The sequence below is a fragment of the Rhinolophus hipposideros genome, assembly GCF_964194185.1.
Source record: "Rhinolophus hipposideros genome assembly, chromosome: 9".
Lineage (NCBI taxonomy): Eukaryota > Metazoa > Chordata > Mammalia > Chiroptera > Rhinolophidae > Rhinolophus > Rhinolophus hipposideros.
Window position 1 is genome coordinate 52,617,989 of NC_138055.1, and position 16,865 is coordinate 52,634,853.

At 49.9% G+C, this 16,865-nt stretch overlaps 1 protein-coding gene across 1 annotated transcript; it reads left to right on the top strand.

Annotated features, from left to right (window-relative positions):
- Positions 1–2,184: 2,184 nt before the first annotated feature.
- On the top strand, positions 2,185–5,686 carry ANKRD33 (ankyrin repeat domain 33; the record flags this gene model as incomplete). The annotated part of the gene is given in 6 exon segments (XM_081058967.1): positions 2,185–2,318; positions 2,974–3,181; positions 3,429–3,449; positions 3,453–3,558; positions 3,737–3,877; positions 4,968–5,686. Coding segments are annotated over 6 exon segments (1,329 nt in total).
- Positions 5,687–16,865: the final 11,179 nt, after the last annotated feature.

Here is a 16,865-nt window from a genome sequence, read left to right on the forward strand (position 1 = left end):
CAAAAACACAAAGTATAAGGAGAAATTTTGATGAATTTAACCACATCAAAACCCAGGATTTCTTTCAATGATGTTCACCACAGATAAAGGTAACAGAAAGGTATAGAGTATAGTTGCCCCATCTAAAATCCATCTGACAATGGATTTATGATCTAGAATATTAAGAGGAATTCCTGAAAAATCAATAAGAAAAAGACAGGAAAATTCAATAGAACATTGGACTGAGGCTATGAACAGGTGATTCACAGGAGGGGAGACAAGAATGGTTATCAGGTATGTGGAGAGGTGCCCCCCTTGTGTATAACCATAAAAATCCAATGTAAAATAGCAATATCACTTTATAGTTCTATACCATCAGACTGACAAAATTAGAAGGCTGCATGCCTTCTAATTACAAGTGTTGACAAGGATGCTGGAAGAATTTTATGCACTGCTGGTGAGTACAGTGCAAAATAGAGAGCAATCTGACAGTACCTGGTCAATAACATGTATGTGCTGTAGGGCCCGCTGTCTCAGTGATGCTCTCTCACTGGCCCACAGCTAGATATGCACAAAGATGGTCACTGCAGCACTATTTGCAGCACTATTTGCTGCAGTGGCAGGAAGCTGGATGGAGGTAACCCAAGTATCCAACACTGGAAGGGTAGATAAGTACAATGTGATGAATGCACTCTATAAAATTCTATGTAGCAGAAAGAACAGGGAAGAAAGAAAGAAGTAAAAAGGCACACCCCACATCTTTTATCAAGACAGCAAAGTTTTTTTAGGAGCCTCACTGATCAGACTGCAGACTTGCATTTCATTGACCAAAATTGTGTTACAGGGTCACACTTAATTAAACGGTGACTAAGGAGAAGGGGGATTATAGATAGGGATTGTATATCTAATCAGCAATGTCTAACACATAATCTAGTAGATGTCTTCCAAGTGCTGAACAGAATTCCATAGACTGCATTCACCACGCTTGACTGTAATGGCTCGAGGTACAGCCGCCATCTTGTGACTGTAAAGAGAGATGTCCCAGAGAAGGCCCTGACGTCATCGTGTTACGTCAACACCAACAGCTTATTATCCCTGAACTTTTTCTCTTGCGTGAAGAATAAACCTCTATTTGTTTAAGTCACTTGTGTCAGTTAGGGTTCAACTGCAGACAACAGAAATAAATCTGGCTAGTTTAAACATAAAGGGATGGAGAGGCAGGCTCTAGGTCCAGGAACAACTGCCAGCTTAGAGACGCACATGACCTCTGCCTGTGAGCAGGAAAACAACAGTCACCGCTCCAGGAAGCTGATGAATCAGGAAGCTGCTCACCAGAGCCCCACTGTATCTGTTGTGATCTGTGACAGCAAAACGGATGTCCCATGTTATTTAGCTCTGTTCCAAATTTATGTCTTGGACAAGAACAGAGCCTAAATCATAAATTCCTAGCTCAAGGGAATCTGGGAAGGGTTGTTTTAGCTTTCCAACTCAGCAGTTCAGAAGAAACACTGAAAGGAGTTTTGGAATAACGTGGAGCGGCCAGTCTACGGCAGCCAACATACCACTGAGCTCAGCTTTGGGTAACATAACCAGGAGCACTCCTAACTGATACACTGCACAGAAAACAGCAAGAATAGGTCTCAAAAACAAAGCACTGAGAGAAAAAAAAGTAACACAGTTCTAAGGTGTCAGTTAAAACATACACAAATAAATACTACCTTTTTCAATGAAATGTACATTATCAAGCATAAAAGATATTAAATGAAGCAAAATAAAACAAGAGAGAGATCTTGCACCGTCTGATGCTGAGAGTGGTATAAACAGAGTAATATGATTGACTCACTTTTCTACATCTTTGGTCCAAAACCAATCTATTAAATTTAATAGTAATATTAATTTAAAGAATAATTTAATAACAATTTATTATTAAATTAATACATAATTACAAATAACTTAATTTGAATGATTAATGTATTTTAATATTAATACTATTTACATATTTCATATTTCATTTACCACACCAATACTAGTCCATTAAACTTAATATATCATAATTTCTGTACTCCCAATTACACAATTCTTTATGTTTTAATTTCCCCAGAACCTCAAAAAATAGATTCAGGTAACCCCTGAACACCACCCCCCAACACACACACACAGCCCCTATTTAGTGAGATGTCCTCACTGGCACCCTGTCGCATCACCATGACCTCACCAAGTCCCGCTCTGCCAAAGGGGAAGGGACTTCAGGCTTTACAGGCTGGGTTCGGAGACTTCATGGCCCTTCCATCTTCAAAGGGTCTGTTTCTGGTGCAGCTAGTGTCCCCTGAAGGTGGAAGGTGAGCGCTTTGGAGGAGAGGAGGATCTTACTCCCAGAGCCACCTCCGAGGGGGAGGAGTCACTGTGACTCGGGCCCCACACACTCCAGACAGGACCTTGGGACAGGTCTTTGTCGGCTGGAGAGAAGAGCACCCATCCTCCCAGCCCCATCCTTACTAACCCGGCTTGATCCAGCTCAGCGACAGAGTGTTTGCAGCAGCTCTTAAGTCCAGCCATCTGTCACCTGCGTTACTTCCTGGGGAGAGATAGTCCACCTCCAGTGCTCCTGAGACCCGGTGAATGTGCTCCCAGGAGTCTGGAGGATGCCGTGGGCCCCAGGAATAACTGCCTCCTAGGGAGCCTCCAAACCCCAGGTAAGGTACCATGGGAAAGAGAAGACTATCTCTCTTGAATTTTACTGGGCTCCTCAATTACAGTGAACCACTTCTTCCCTTTTGGGGCTACTGCCACTTGCCCTCCCTGCCTTCACTTGTCCTCCCTCAAAGGTAGATGGGGCTGGACATTGCAGTGGAAAAAGGTTCTCTCCTGGGCAAAGATTAGGTTATTTGCAGAAGCAGGGACCCTCCCTGGGACTCAGGGAGACACTGCTTCCCTACGTTCTGTATTATAGATGTCAACTGCATGAGGAGGGGGGACTCTCCTTCTTGCCCACAGGCTTGAAGAGAAGAGCTGCCACTGCAGACGGGGAGGGCTGGCCGTGTGTGAGGCACTGTCCTGCCCCGGCAATGAGACTCCTGCCCCAGGCTACAGGCTGGGGGCCCTGTACCGGGCTTGTGTCCGCAATGACTCTGCCCAGCTCCAAGCCATGTTGGATCATGGGGTCTCCCCAGAGGAGGCCACCCAGGTGGACGGCAATGGGAGGGTGAGCTACCTGGGATGCTTCCTAGGGCCGCTGAGGCAGGTCTGTGGCCCCACCACCCACACTCATCCTGAGAGCGTTTCAGGTTCCACACCTACCGGCTGGGTCCTCAGAAGGAAGGGAGTGGGCGAGAGTGGGTCTTCACAGGGGCTGAGACATCTCTGGGACAGATGTAGGTTTAGAGGGTACGGGGGCCCCAAGGAGCTCCTGGAGGAAAGCGCATGGGCTGAGCTGCCTGCCCCTCCCCCAGACAGCCCTCACGGTTGCCTGCTAGCATGGCTTCAGGAGTGTTGTGGCCCTGCTCAGCCGCTGTCCTTTCCTGGATGTGAACCAGCAGGACAAGGAAGGGGACACGGCCCTCATGCTGGCTGCCCAAGCAGGTGTGAGGCTGCTGACCCCACCCTCTCCCATTCCCCTCCCACCCAGATTGGACCACAGCCCCACATTTTCTGCATGGTGTTCTCCCACCCCAGACTCTACTGAGTTGGGTGGAGGGTGGGTTTGGGGCTTCATCACTCCTTTCAAGGGGAGCTGAGACCTGCCTTTCGTGCTCTGCAGGCCATGTGCCTCTGGTGAGTCTCTTGCTCAACTACTATGCGGGCCTGGACCTGGAGCGCCGGAACCAGCGGGGGCTAACGGCACTGATGAAGGCTGCCATGCGGGACCGCTCTGAATGCGTGGCTGCCCTCCTCATGGCAGGTGCATAGGGCCTGGACCCGGATTCGTGGCATCCAGTCCCTCCCCCAACAGACACGAAGTCAGATGTCACAGTTGGAGAGAGGAGAGAGGTAGAAATGGGCGATCAATCTAGGCTGACTCCCTGGAGGAGGGGAGTGTGCTTGGGCTTCACAAATCAACAAAGTCCACAATCAACAAAGTCCAGCTGCTGATAGCTCTATTTACATTGCTAATGGTCGTCCCAGACAAGAAAATTTGGGAGGATAACCTAGGCCAGCTGGAGAACCTATAATAAAGATGGCTGGTGTCTGGAAGCAGACTTTCGCTTTCTCATCCTGGCTCTGCCTCTAGCTGAATGACCCTGGGCAGGTGGCTTCCCTCTCTGGGCCTCAACAAGTATAATGAGGGCGTTGGCCTTCTGTGGGATGATTTCCAGCTCTGACAAGCCAGGGGTCCAGGATCACAGTGATGTGTGGTTGAGATGTGTGTGGAGCTGGGGTGAAGTCCACTGCCTGTGCAGTCACAGGCCCTCGTTATTCCGAGGTGGGGCTGTTCTCTGTCGGTCACTTTGGGGGACGCCAGCCTCCAGCTTTTCTCTTCCTCATCCATCAGATTGGGTTTGGGGTGAGAAGAGAGGGCGTTATGCACCCCCACCTTTGTCTCAGAGTGACTGCTACTCCCTCCACCCAGGATTAGAGGGCTGTGGTTGTGAAGAGGAGTGGGAACCAGTAGGACCTCCCCGCATCCACCTGCCCCAAAGGGGGCGGCTTGAGCCTCCCCTTTCTTGGGGGGGCAACCTGCACACCACCCCTCTGGTCAGTTCCTTGGTTCAGGGGGTCCACGTTGTGCTCCAGGTTTGGAAACGCCCCAGTTTCTCTGAAGTCTTTTCCCCTCTCTGTACTTAGGTTTCTTCCCCGTTCTCAAATGGGAGGTTGGGATCCAGGGCTGGTCCTGTCCCTGTGCTGTAACCACTAAGGGCTGCAACGGGAAGGGACTCTGTTTTTGAATTTAACCCACGGAGGTCCTAGTGCTAAAGAATCTGCTGAAGAATTTGCCCTGCGGCAAATCACCAATCCCTGTCCCACCCCCATCACCTCTGTGCCTGCTCCAGATGCTGACCTGACCGCAGTGGATCCTGTTCCGGGCCACACGGCCCTGGAGTGGGCAGTGCTGACCAACAGCTTCAACACTGTACACAGGCTCCGGCAGCTGCTGGGGCGGCCCCAGGTACAGCAGCTCAGCCAGCATTACCCACTGGAGTGGCCAGCCTTGCCCAGGCTCGTGGCCCAGGCCCAGGCCCAGGCTTCCCCATCTCTCCTAGAGAGACTACAGGCTGCCTTGAGCCTCCCCTCTGCCCACTCTCCTCAGGAGGGGGGAGTCCTGGACCACCTTGTGACCACCACGACCAGCCTGGCCAGTCCCTTCCTCACCACTGCCTGCCACACCCTGTGCCCTGACTGCCCGCCTGCACTGGGCACCCAAAGCAAGTCTGTGCCAGAGCTGCTAGGCACTGATCCTCCCCCGCCCCCAGTACCCCAGCCCCCCCAGATAGTCCCTGGCCCCCAGGTCCTCATCCATTACCAGAGTCCTCAGGGTGTGTTGAGCATATGCCCTCAGTGGCTACAGCCCAGGGACAGTACCAGTCCCCAAGTCCCCAACATGCTCCTCTCCAAGGCACCCTCATTTCCCAGCCAGTGCAAGCCAGAGCCCGGGCCCACAGAGCATTGCAGTCTGACCCTTCCTGTCTGGAGATACCAGGAGCTCAGAATGCAGAGGAGGAGGCAGGAGGAGGAAGCCAGGTGGGCACAGAGCCAGGGGAAGATGGATTAGGCCAGGCTGGGATCAGGGAATCAGGCTCCTCCCATAGGCTTCTCTGCCCTGTAGAACCCCTTCTGCCTTTCCATCCACCTGTCAACCTATGTATGAGGTTATTCATGCAGCATTGTTTGCAACAGTGAAAGAGTGGAAACAACCTAAGTGTCCATCAATAGGGGACTGGCTAAATTGATTATGGGTGTAATTCCTGTACACCCATATGATGTATTCTATACAGTGGTAAACAGGATAAGGAAGCTCTTTATGTTCTGATATAAAACTATCTTCAAGATGTATTAAGTGAAAATAACCAAGGGGTGGAGCAGTGTGTATGACATGTTGTTACTATTTGTAGAAGTAAAATTTACACAAAGGTGAACTTGACTAATACAAATATAGAGTGAGTACCAAGATTTATTTAACTACTTAATGAGTGAACCAGCAGGATGGATCAAAGGAGGAAGTGAAAACCATTATTGACAATTAGTGGAAAAAAGAATGCTGGAGTAAAATTGCAAAGTTGGTACAGAAAGTTAACTCCTGCCTGGTAATAAAACCATAACTGTTTTTTCCCCCTACCAGACAAAAATAATTTGCTATTTATCAATCTTCTATAGGTTAACCTATTAACTTTACAGAGCCTGGGCCCCAATCAATAGTAAATAGTATGTCAAACAAAGTGATTTCCCCTAGATGACCCATAGGTGGGGTTATTAGCCACCAAAATCTCCGAAAGGGCACTTCGTAATTTTTGTGTGTGTCTTATTTATAAGTTTTGGATATTTTTTCTTCACACATTTGTTGCATAAATATATTTGCTTCTACATTTGTAATAGTAAAAGCAACCACGTATAAGGTGCTTACTGTGTATATTAATACATTTAACACTCCCAATAATCCTATAAAAAGTTTATTTTTGAGGACAGCCCCAGAGAAGGTAAGGAATTGCCCAGGGTCACACAGCTAGAAACTGGCAGATATCAAGCTTGAGAGCCAGCCATCTAATTGTGGAGGCCAGACTGTTAATACTAACCCCTGCTGCCTCAATGGAACCTCTCTGGAAAGAACCATGGCGGGATTTCTCCAGAAGACTGAACAGGTGATCAGCGGGAGACTTTTCAATGACTATCTTTTTGAAAATGTTTGACTTTAAACAAAAACAAACAAACTATTATTTAGAACAGATTTCAATTGATAGAAAAGTTGTGAAAATAGTACAGAGAGCTCCCATATACCCAACATCCAGTTTCCTCTGTTATCAGCATGAGTATTGTACATGTGTTACAATTAATGAACCAATATTAATACATTATTATCAATAAAGTCCACACTATTCAGATTTTCTTAGTTTTTGCTTAGTGTTCTTTTTCTGTCCAGAATTCAATCCAGGACGCCACATTACATTTAGTCGCCGTGTCTCTGTAGATTCCTCTTGATGATGACAGTTTCTCAGACTTTTCTTGTTTCTGATGACCTTGACAGTTCTGAGAAGCGCTGGTCAAGTATTTTGTAGAATGTCCCTCAATTGGGATTTTTCTGATGTTTTTCTCATGATTAGACTGGGGTTAGGGGTTTTTAGGAGAAAGGCCACAGCGGTAACGTGCTGTTCTCGTCACGTCATATCAAGGGTACATACTGTGAATATGACTTATCCTGGTGGAATCAACCTTGATCACCTGACTGAAGTTGTGTTTGTCAGGTTTCTCCGCTGTCACGTAACCTGTTCCCCTCCTTTCTATACTGTGCTCTTTGGAAGGAAGTAATTGTATGAAGCCCACACTAAAGGAGTGGTGAGTTATGCTCCATCTCCTTGGAGTGGACTATCTGCATAAATTATCAGGAATTCTTCTGTACAGAATGTTTTGACTCTTTAATCATATATTACTTTAAAAATTAAACTTTAAACTTTAAAAATTAAAAAATAAATCTGCTCTTTGAATAGGGGGAAACACGTGCACACACACACATTCAGACACACTGAGGTGAAAACAACTATTAGGGATAGATAGTGTATGGTTTCTTCCAGACGGTTCTGAAGGCAACTATGGTGAACTGGAATGGGTTCAAGGCTAACTTTGCCATTTCTCACCTGTGTGATTCCCTAATAAGGCATTTAAGTTTCTCTTGCCTCCATTCTCTCATCTGTTAAATGGGGGGAAATGGAACTATTGGAACAGTCCATTAGATAATCGATAAAAAGGCTCTGTAAACTGTAAAGTGTCTACCAAGCGCTGAGGTGCTACGGAAGGGCCCCTGGAGAACTGAGTTTGACTGAGCCCCTTCACGGCCTCCACTGTGGAGCTACAGTTCTTGTCTCCTCATCCACGGCTGAAATCAAAGCAAACAAAGCCAGCCCTGGCATTGGGCATTGCAGACAGGGAATGAAACTACATCTACGGACTTGGAACAGTTTTGGGGTCACACACTTCGTCCTAGGAGTTGGCCTGTCACCTTGGGCAAGTTATTTCACCTTTCTGAGTCTCAAGGCTCTCCTATATAGAATGGAGGTAACAATAACATGTCACCATAGGGCTGCTGTGAAAATTAAATGAGATAATGCAGCTCTCTGCAGTGGGGCTGGCCTGGTTAAAATCATTATCCTATTTAATCCTCACAACTTTCCTATTTTATAGTTGAGGAAACTGAGGCTATGAAGGTGAAGCGACTTGCTTAAGGCCACCAGCTGGTCAGTGGCTAAGTGGCCCTTGGAGTTCAAGTCTGTGGGACGCTGGAGCTGGTGTCCTTTCCATTGCAGCCCACAGACTCTGTGCGCAGCCAGGGTTCCCCTGATTCTCTGAGCCTCTCCCTCCTACTTCCAACCAGCTTGAGTTTCCGGGGAGCAGGGGTGACCAGTGGCTTCGCGGCCAAAGTACTGGCCTTCTGTGGCTCTCTACCTCCCACCTGGCATGGGGTGGGCCGTGGCCGGGAGGCTGTCCTGGCAGTAACACCTGGGCCCCAGGTCGGACATTTTCCAGCAAAGGGAGCCTCTCCACCTTGGAGAACACCCACCCCTCCATCTCCAGCCATGTCCAGGGCAGCTAGTCCTAGGCCTGAAGTCCCGCCATTCTTCTGGGGCCCAGCCATCTCTGTCTAATCCTCTAACGGCTCCAGACGGCCTTGCCGTCTACCAGAGAAGAGAGAGACCTATGTGGGCTGCTCTGCCTGTTGGCCCAAACACAGCCTCTCCTGACAGCTCAGCCCTTCCCCACCCCCAGCCCAGCTCCTGAGCCTTCCTAACTGAGTCCAGGGCCGCAGAGACCAAGGCACCCAGGAAAGGCCCTGGCTGTGCAGAACACAGGCCACAGTGAGGCTGCCGGCTCTAGACCACAAACCTGGGTTTGAATCCTGGTACTGCCTCTTCTCATCTCTGCCACCAGAGACCTCTCCCAGCCTCCATCTCCTCATTTGTAACATCAAATGCTGATGATATGTAATCAGTACTTGCCAGGATTGTTGTACGGCCTAAACACTGAGAGGTATGCAAGGCATTGAGCACCACCTGGCTCCGCTCCCAGGAAACAACAGCTTTTGTTACTGTGCAGAGCAGCAGGTTGAGGAAATGCCAAGGGGAAAGCTCTGCGGAAGGGGCCAGCAGACGTGTCCTTGGAACCTCATGGCCTCCCCTGTGATTCTAGGATACTCTTCTGGCAGCACCTGAAATGAAAATATACACTTATGCCAGACAGCCTTCTCAGATGAGCTCCTGCACGGCTCTGTGCCCCAACCCCGGCCCACGCCTGGCCCACGCCCCGTCGCCACAGCACTGATAGCTGGCCACCCTGCTCGCTGTGCGTGCATGTGTCTGCTCCCCACCCTGGAGTCAGGGGCCTCCTCCAGAAAAGCCAGCAGGGTTGGCTGTCGTGACACACACTGGGATGTCAGCCAGGCTTGTGGGGAGCCTGGGAACCCGCCCCTCACTTCTGTGTGGGCAGAAACCAATCTGTCTCCTTAACCCCTGGCTCAGTATCTGGCCCCTACAGGCTCAATAAATGTGTACAGATAAGAACTGAGTTCAGGCTCCACCGAGGACTGTGTTGCTTAGAGGGGCCTTTATCGTCTTTGTCCTCCTCTCAGGGGCTGTCTTGGTTCCATGAGTGGCAGTGTCCCCAGTTACTCCAGGCCATGCCCCAGGAAACTCCTGTCGGGTCAAGAGAAGGCAAGGGAGCGCATACTGGTATACGCGGGGAGGACGAAAAGACAGGTCAGGACTCATTGGTTTGTGTTCCTTTCCCCAAACAGGGGCATCTAGACAGGAGTCCCTCCCCTCTCACAGTCATACACATATTTGAGAACATCTATGCATGGTCCACCACACAAACCCCCAGGCCCACCACGCCCCTGCCTGCACTTTTCCCTCCCTCCTTCCAGGCCATGGTCAGCCTGATCTCTCGGGACGTTTCTCCTGTCAGATTTCATCTGACTATAGCGAAACACATCTGACATGGTTATGCAGCAATTTAGACCTGTTCACTTCTTTCATTTTCTTCAGAGGGACCACGGCTCTTTGTGGTTAAGGAAGACACCAGATCTGAAGGGAGGACCTGAGGATAAGGCGTGGGGTTGGACGGACTTGGAAACTCTGACCACAGTCACACAGGCAATGTCACATGGAGACACATAGTCAGCCCACAGGGACCCTCAGGCTCAAAGGCACAGAAGTACACACAGATCCATTGGGCCGCGAATTCCTAGTCTCAGAGGGGCCACACACACACACGCGCACATAAACCATCACGCATAGACTCACTGACAAAGGAAAAATAAAGAATCCACCCCTCACTCCCTGGAGCTCCTGGTCCATCTCCTCCTATCCTCCCTGCTCTGCAACGCTTTGCATTTTCCCGCCCATCCAGCTCTGTGCATTGCCTGTTGACTTCAGTTGAAGTTTCAGAGTCTGTCCAACAGGAGTTAGGGGGTTGAGGGAGGCCACACCTTGCCCTGGGTCTTACCTTTAGACCTAGGTATCTTCCTTTACTGTGAGAAGTCATGGTCCTTATGAGGGAAAGGAGAGGGGTGAGCAGGTCGAAACCTAAATCCTGCTGTGTGGCTATTTATTCCAGACCTGCCTTGGATAACCTCCTGACCCATTTCCTACATCCATCCAGTGATCTGCCTTGGGGGAATGAGGAGCAGAGACCTGTGGATGAGGGGGTCCTGGAATTACGAGCTTGATGAAGGCCACAGCACCAGGCCCTCTGGTGCTGGGAGAGGCAGAGTCTGGGCATGGATGCTGGAGGGGTGGGAAAGGGGCAGGATCTATGGCATTTCCCCTCCAGCTGGAAACAAAGGCAGGTTCCTGTGTCCAACTCTAGCAATCCGGTCCCACCCCCCCGAGTGGCTGGAGCTGAAGGAAATCCCGCTGGCCTCTGGTCTCGCCCAGCCATTCAGCCCCTCTGTCAAACAATCTCTCTCCCAGCCAGGGCCATTACCTACTCTCAAATCCTGGGGACCCTATCCTTGTCCAAATACCAAGCTGTCCCCATTGGGGATGGTCCCCTTCACTCCTCAGACTCCTCAGGCAGCAAGGGTCCGCTCAGCACCACCCAAGAGCCTGCCAGGTCCCCACCCCCTTGCTAGCCAACTTGGCCCACCCTGACCCCAGCCAACCAAGGACCTGCTTTTCTTTTTTTTTAATTAAAATTTATTGGGGTGACAATGGTTAGTAAAATGACATTGATTTCAAGTGCACAAATCTGTAATACATCATCTGTATATCACATTGTGTGCTCACCACCCAGAGTCAGTTCTCCTTCCATCACCATATATTTGACCCCCTTAACCCTCTTCTACTATTCCCCATCCTCCCTCCTCCTTGGACCTGCTTTTCTTTAGAGTGGATGTGGGGACAGAGCCAGGAGTGCAGTTTCCAGGCTCTCGCCCTCATGTGGAAAGGTGCTCACTCGGGTAGTAAATGGCCATCATCTGTGATTGGATGGCCATCAGCTGTGGCTAGTTGGCTGTCAGCTGTAACCAATGAGCCATTGGCCACTAATATAATTGCTGTGGCTACACTAGCAGCAAAATTGGGGCTAGCAAGAGCGGATTGCAGTTAGCAAGTGAGATTGGTTGTCAGAGAAGCGGATGGCAGGTTGCAGATCGGGCGGCTCCTGCTCCCTGTGTCTCCTGCCCAGCCGCCAGGGAGAATATAGTCAGATGACTCTCCTACCTATGGCTCCGGGGGTGTTCCTTTTCGGCCTCACCATGTCCTGCGTTCCTATGTGGGGAGCAGGAGCTGAGGCCCCCATGCCACCCCGCGTGACCGTGGGCAAATATGTTGATGCCTGTAGGAACTCCTGTAACATCCAAAATGTTCAGCCAGGCCCTCAAGGCATCCCCACTGTCCCGAGTTTCAGCTGGACACCGCCAATAACCAGATCAATCACCTTGCCTAATAGATAGGTTTTCCTGTTTTGCAGCAGAATTGCAGCTCTAGGGAAGGGTGCGGGGTGCCACTACCCTTAATTAGTGAAGAGTCAAGAGATACTGTGTGATACTATAGAACAGGAACTAAAGGGATATGATTTAAATTTATAAAATAATAACATAATAATCAATAATTAGGAGGGAGAGAATCTAAATGACCTAAATTCTGAAGCTTTTAAATCTATAAATAGCAGAAAGGCAAATACTGCATGTTATCCCTTATCTGTGGAAACTGGAAAAAAAAAGTCAGGCTCATAGAAACAGTAAAAATGTGTTTGCCAGGGACTGGGGGGTAAGGAAAATAGAGAGAGGTTGGTAAACGTGGACAAACTTTCAGCTATAAGACGAATAAATTCTGAGGATCTAATGTAAACTATGGTAACTGTAGTTGATAACGTATTGTATAATTGAAATTAGCGAAGAGAGTAGAATTTACATGTTCTCACACACACAAAAGACAAATATGTGAGGTGATGGACGTGTTAATGAGGTGGGAGGACTCTTCTCACAACGTATGTTTATCAAATTATTATGATGTACACTTTATCTGCAGTTTTATTTGTCAATTATACCTCAATAAATCTGAACAAAATCTAGCTATAGCATTGTAAACGTATTATTTAGAGTTATCGAAATAAATGTCAGAGAAATGAATAGCTGAAACTTCGAGAAGGGGTCTGGCCTCCGCAAAAGGGCCTGGGGGTGGGTACAGTTACCTCTCGTTATAAACTTGTCTACAGAATTGTATTTATTTATTTTACCCCGTGCTTATTAGGGATGTCTTGAATTTTTTTTCAGAATGGCTGCCTCATACTTCAAAGTCCTCTGCAGTAGCTACACATTCATCTGTATAACAATCCCCTAGGTAGCTAGCTATTAGTAGAAGAGGAAACATTTAGCACCCATTTTTGAGTAGGTAAGAAAATAGAGGCCCCGGTCACACAACCAAGCCTCCCATTTCCAGATTCCCCAATTCATGCTTTCTGCTATCCCACAGCTTGGCCTACTTCCCTCAAAACAAACTGGACGTCTGTGTGGGTTTTTCAACTGGTAGAGAGACCTCTCAAGGACATATTGTTTTTATTCTGAGAATTGACAGAAAAGAAGTTAACAGCCCTTTCTGACAGGTATGGGAGCTGAGGCTCACACACAGTGGCTCCAACTCCAAGCTTGGGATCTTTCCACTCCCACTCCTCTTCCTCTTTTGGTGGAGCCAGTTTGGTGGAAGAGTCACAGCCTGGAGGAGGCCTGTGAAAAGGGACAATCCGAGGTCGCTGGACTGCCAGGGAGGAGGCGGTCCTGGAGCAGCTTCTCATCAGAGCCCAGGCTGAATGCCAACCCACCCAGAGGCATTGTGTGGGCACCGTCTAATCTCAGACTCCTGCCCTGACATGCCAGCCCTTCCTCCAGAGGTTCCATCCTGAGATGAGTCATCCGAGGGCTCAGGGGTGGACCAGGAGCGGATGAACCCAACTAGGAGACATCCTGGAGGAGCTGGAGAGGAAGAGTCAGGTGACTTGGCTCGGACAATCTGGTCCCTGTCTGCCAGCCTCTTCCTAAGGTGCTGGGCAGTCCCCACCTTCCCCAAACCTTGACACTAGCCAAATTGTCTATTTACCTGAGCTGTGGTGACAGGGCCTGAGACCAGGTAGTTTCCCGAACTTTAGAGACAAAGAAGATCTCATAAAGCTGGGAAGGACCTTTGGGAATATCTGGTCTACAATTAAATACCTCAGTGTACATCGGCCCAGAGAGGCGATCCAGGCCTGGAATACAGGACACCGTGACGCCTTCTGCCATCAGCTACAGGAGACTTACCGAGGTCACTTCCTCTTTCTTCAGGCAAAATTTGGCTGCACCCAGCCCACAAAGCTGAGGCTCTCTCCTCTGTGTCGAATAGATGGGAAACGGAATTCATAGGTATCTGCCTCACTTCTTTCCTAAAGGAAACCCACATTTCTTCCCCCTCAGGTACCCTGTTCTATGTTTTTATGTCTCTCACATTTGAAAAATCCCTAGGATGTCTGATCTAAATCTCCCAGTCTACAATTTAAGGGAAGCAAAGCCCAGCTCACACTTAGTTAATTTTCCTCCCTTTTTATTCCTACTTAGCCTGGTGTAGAACCGGCTACATAATTTGTGGGGCCCAGTACAAAATGAAAACGCTGAAACCTTTGTTCAAACATCATTAAGAATTTCAAGATGGCAACAACAGAGCATTAAACCAAGTGTGGGGAGGGGCCCTGTGTGTCTAAACAACCATGAAACTGGCCCTGCTGTGGTCAGTTTCGAGAAGGGGTCTGGCCTCCCCAAAAGGGCCTGGGGGTGCTTGAACTCAGTACTGATGCTTGAACTCAGTACTCATAGCTGATTCTGAAAAGCCAAGTGGTTTATGCCCTTGCCTTTATGCCAGACGTCACCTGCCATCCATAGCTGAGACTTTTCTTGAGATTTCACCCACACAACCTTCCCAGGATCTCCAGGCCTCCGCTTCATACTGCTGGGAAATTCTTCTGAATATCTAAATTTAAATCTTAGTCCTTGGGGCCTGTTTCCTCTTGTTCTGTCCTCACTGATTATGGGGAACAGCTGGTCCTTTTGAGTAATTAATTCTTGTAGACTTGGACACAGTCTGCAATTCCTTTTTCCTTTCCTCATTGGGCTCTGTCTCCACAGCGCTCTCCAACTCCGTCCCTCCTCTGATGCCTTCCCCAGGTTCTCTGCGTGCTGTGGAAGGCATGGGGTTCACAAGAATCTCCAAAGAGCACCCACCAGTCAGGGTCCAGAGGGCGCAATGCCAGGGAGGTGGGGGAGACTCCAGCGTTGACATACAGCCCGTCCCCCATTGGGCTCTGTCTTCCTCCTCCAAATTGTACTCTGCTTGTATCTGTTTCATGAACCCTTCCCTGATAAAACCTCCAGTTGTCAGTGACTCTCTTGGGGACTCTCAGCTCTTGTCCATCTCGATGTTTCTGTTCTCAATGTGTCTCAAACTGAATGCTTCCCTTGGGGAAGCCCACACTTCCGCTTCCCAGGATAGAGATCCATAGGCTAGTACTAGGAGAGGTTTCTCTGAAGCCATAGCAGGACAGGGGAGAGAGTGGGTATGGAAGATGGACACGCGGCCACACTCCCAGTTCTCCAGCTAATAGAGTGCCAAGTGGCTGCTATAATCTGCAAGAGCAGATACCGTAATCCCATAGTACTTCCTATTGGCTGCAGGAACATAGTTCTGCCCTGACACTGAAATTTGGGCGTGTCTTGGTTCTGGAATTCACATGCTCACAAGTTGTGAAGCAGCTGCCGGTTAGGGAGTGGGGAGGGTTTCAGCAAAGGAAGTGAACTCAGTCAACAATTGAAGCATGTCTGAGCCTTTAGTCATTGTCTCCCCCAGTCTCTATTCCTGTCCAAGGGCTGGGGTCCCTGGCCCATCTCACGGAATATCCATATTAGAGCAAGACAACTTAGAGGTCTGTTCTTGCTTCTAATACCCACGTCTTTCTACTTGGCTGAGGCCACCCCCTCCTCAGCCTTTTCATTTATTAATTTAAACACTTTCATTGAGGGCCTACCCGGTATCAGGATCAGCCAACCCTATGAGGCTAGCACTGTTTATTATGCCCATTTAGCAGATGGGGGACTGAGGCATGGAGAGGTGTCACTTTTCTCAGATTATGTAACTTGGTCTGGATTCCCAGACTACAGTCTTGGTGGATAACCAGGAGCGTAGGAATAAAACTGGAGTCCTGCCTCCAGGGTACTCAGAGGTTGGAGCAAAGCAAGACAAGGATGGAAGTTCTCTGAGCCTGTGTGAGGACATCAGGAAGAAGAGTTTATTTCTCCCTGGGAGAGAAACCATTCTGCTCCCCTCCCAAATGCCTTGTCCACCTTTCGGAGCAGGATCTGGAGGAAGGCTCCAGACCCATCTTTAAAGCTCCATTTGATGGGGTGAGAGACCTGCCTGCAAGGGAGCAGTCCAAAAAGGTCCCAGCCTCTTCCTCCATCCTGGCTGCCCCGGTGGGGAGAGGGGTCCTTGTCACTGGCTGCACAGCGGCCAGCCGGCTGGAGGGGCTCAGACCGTCTTCACCACCTACCCGGAGCCCCATCTGGGCCTGTTTACTCTGAGCTAAGCAGAGAGGCTGAGGAAGAGGGGAGGGGACAAGAGTGGGTGATGGGGCCGAAGAGAGGAGGCTGAAGGATTTGGACAGAGTGGGGAGTCCCTGAGGGAGGGGCCAGAATGCTTCCGGACCCGACAGCCCCAAATTCTGCCCTTGTTGCTGTGAGACTCCTAGGCCGGGAACCTGGGTCGAAGGTGGGGAAGGACAGGTAACTTCCCTTCTCCAACCCCTTGTCGCATGTCCTTCCCTCGGTGCCCCCTGCCCATCCCAGGATGCCAGCTCACGCCTCCGAGGCTCGCAGCGGCAGGGGCGCCCCCACCCCACCCCTACCCCGGCTTCAGATGGTGCCTCGGGTTGTAGCTCGGGCTCCCACAGCTCTGGTCCAGACCCCACGCGACCCCCGCGGCCGGAGTCCAAGGCCCGCCCCCTCGGGGAGGCGGATGTGGGAGGCTCCGGGCGGGGCAGGGCAGCGAGCCCCGAGCTGGGGGCGGCGGAGGGGGCAGCTGCCCCTGGGGCCCGGGAGCTGCGCGGGGGAGGGTCTGGGGCCTGCAGCCCCCGCGAGGGGCGAACGGGCGGCCCGTCGGCGAGCTGGGCAATAGGAAACGGTTTATTAGGAGGGAGTGGTGGAGCCGGGCCAGGCAGGAAGACGCTGG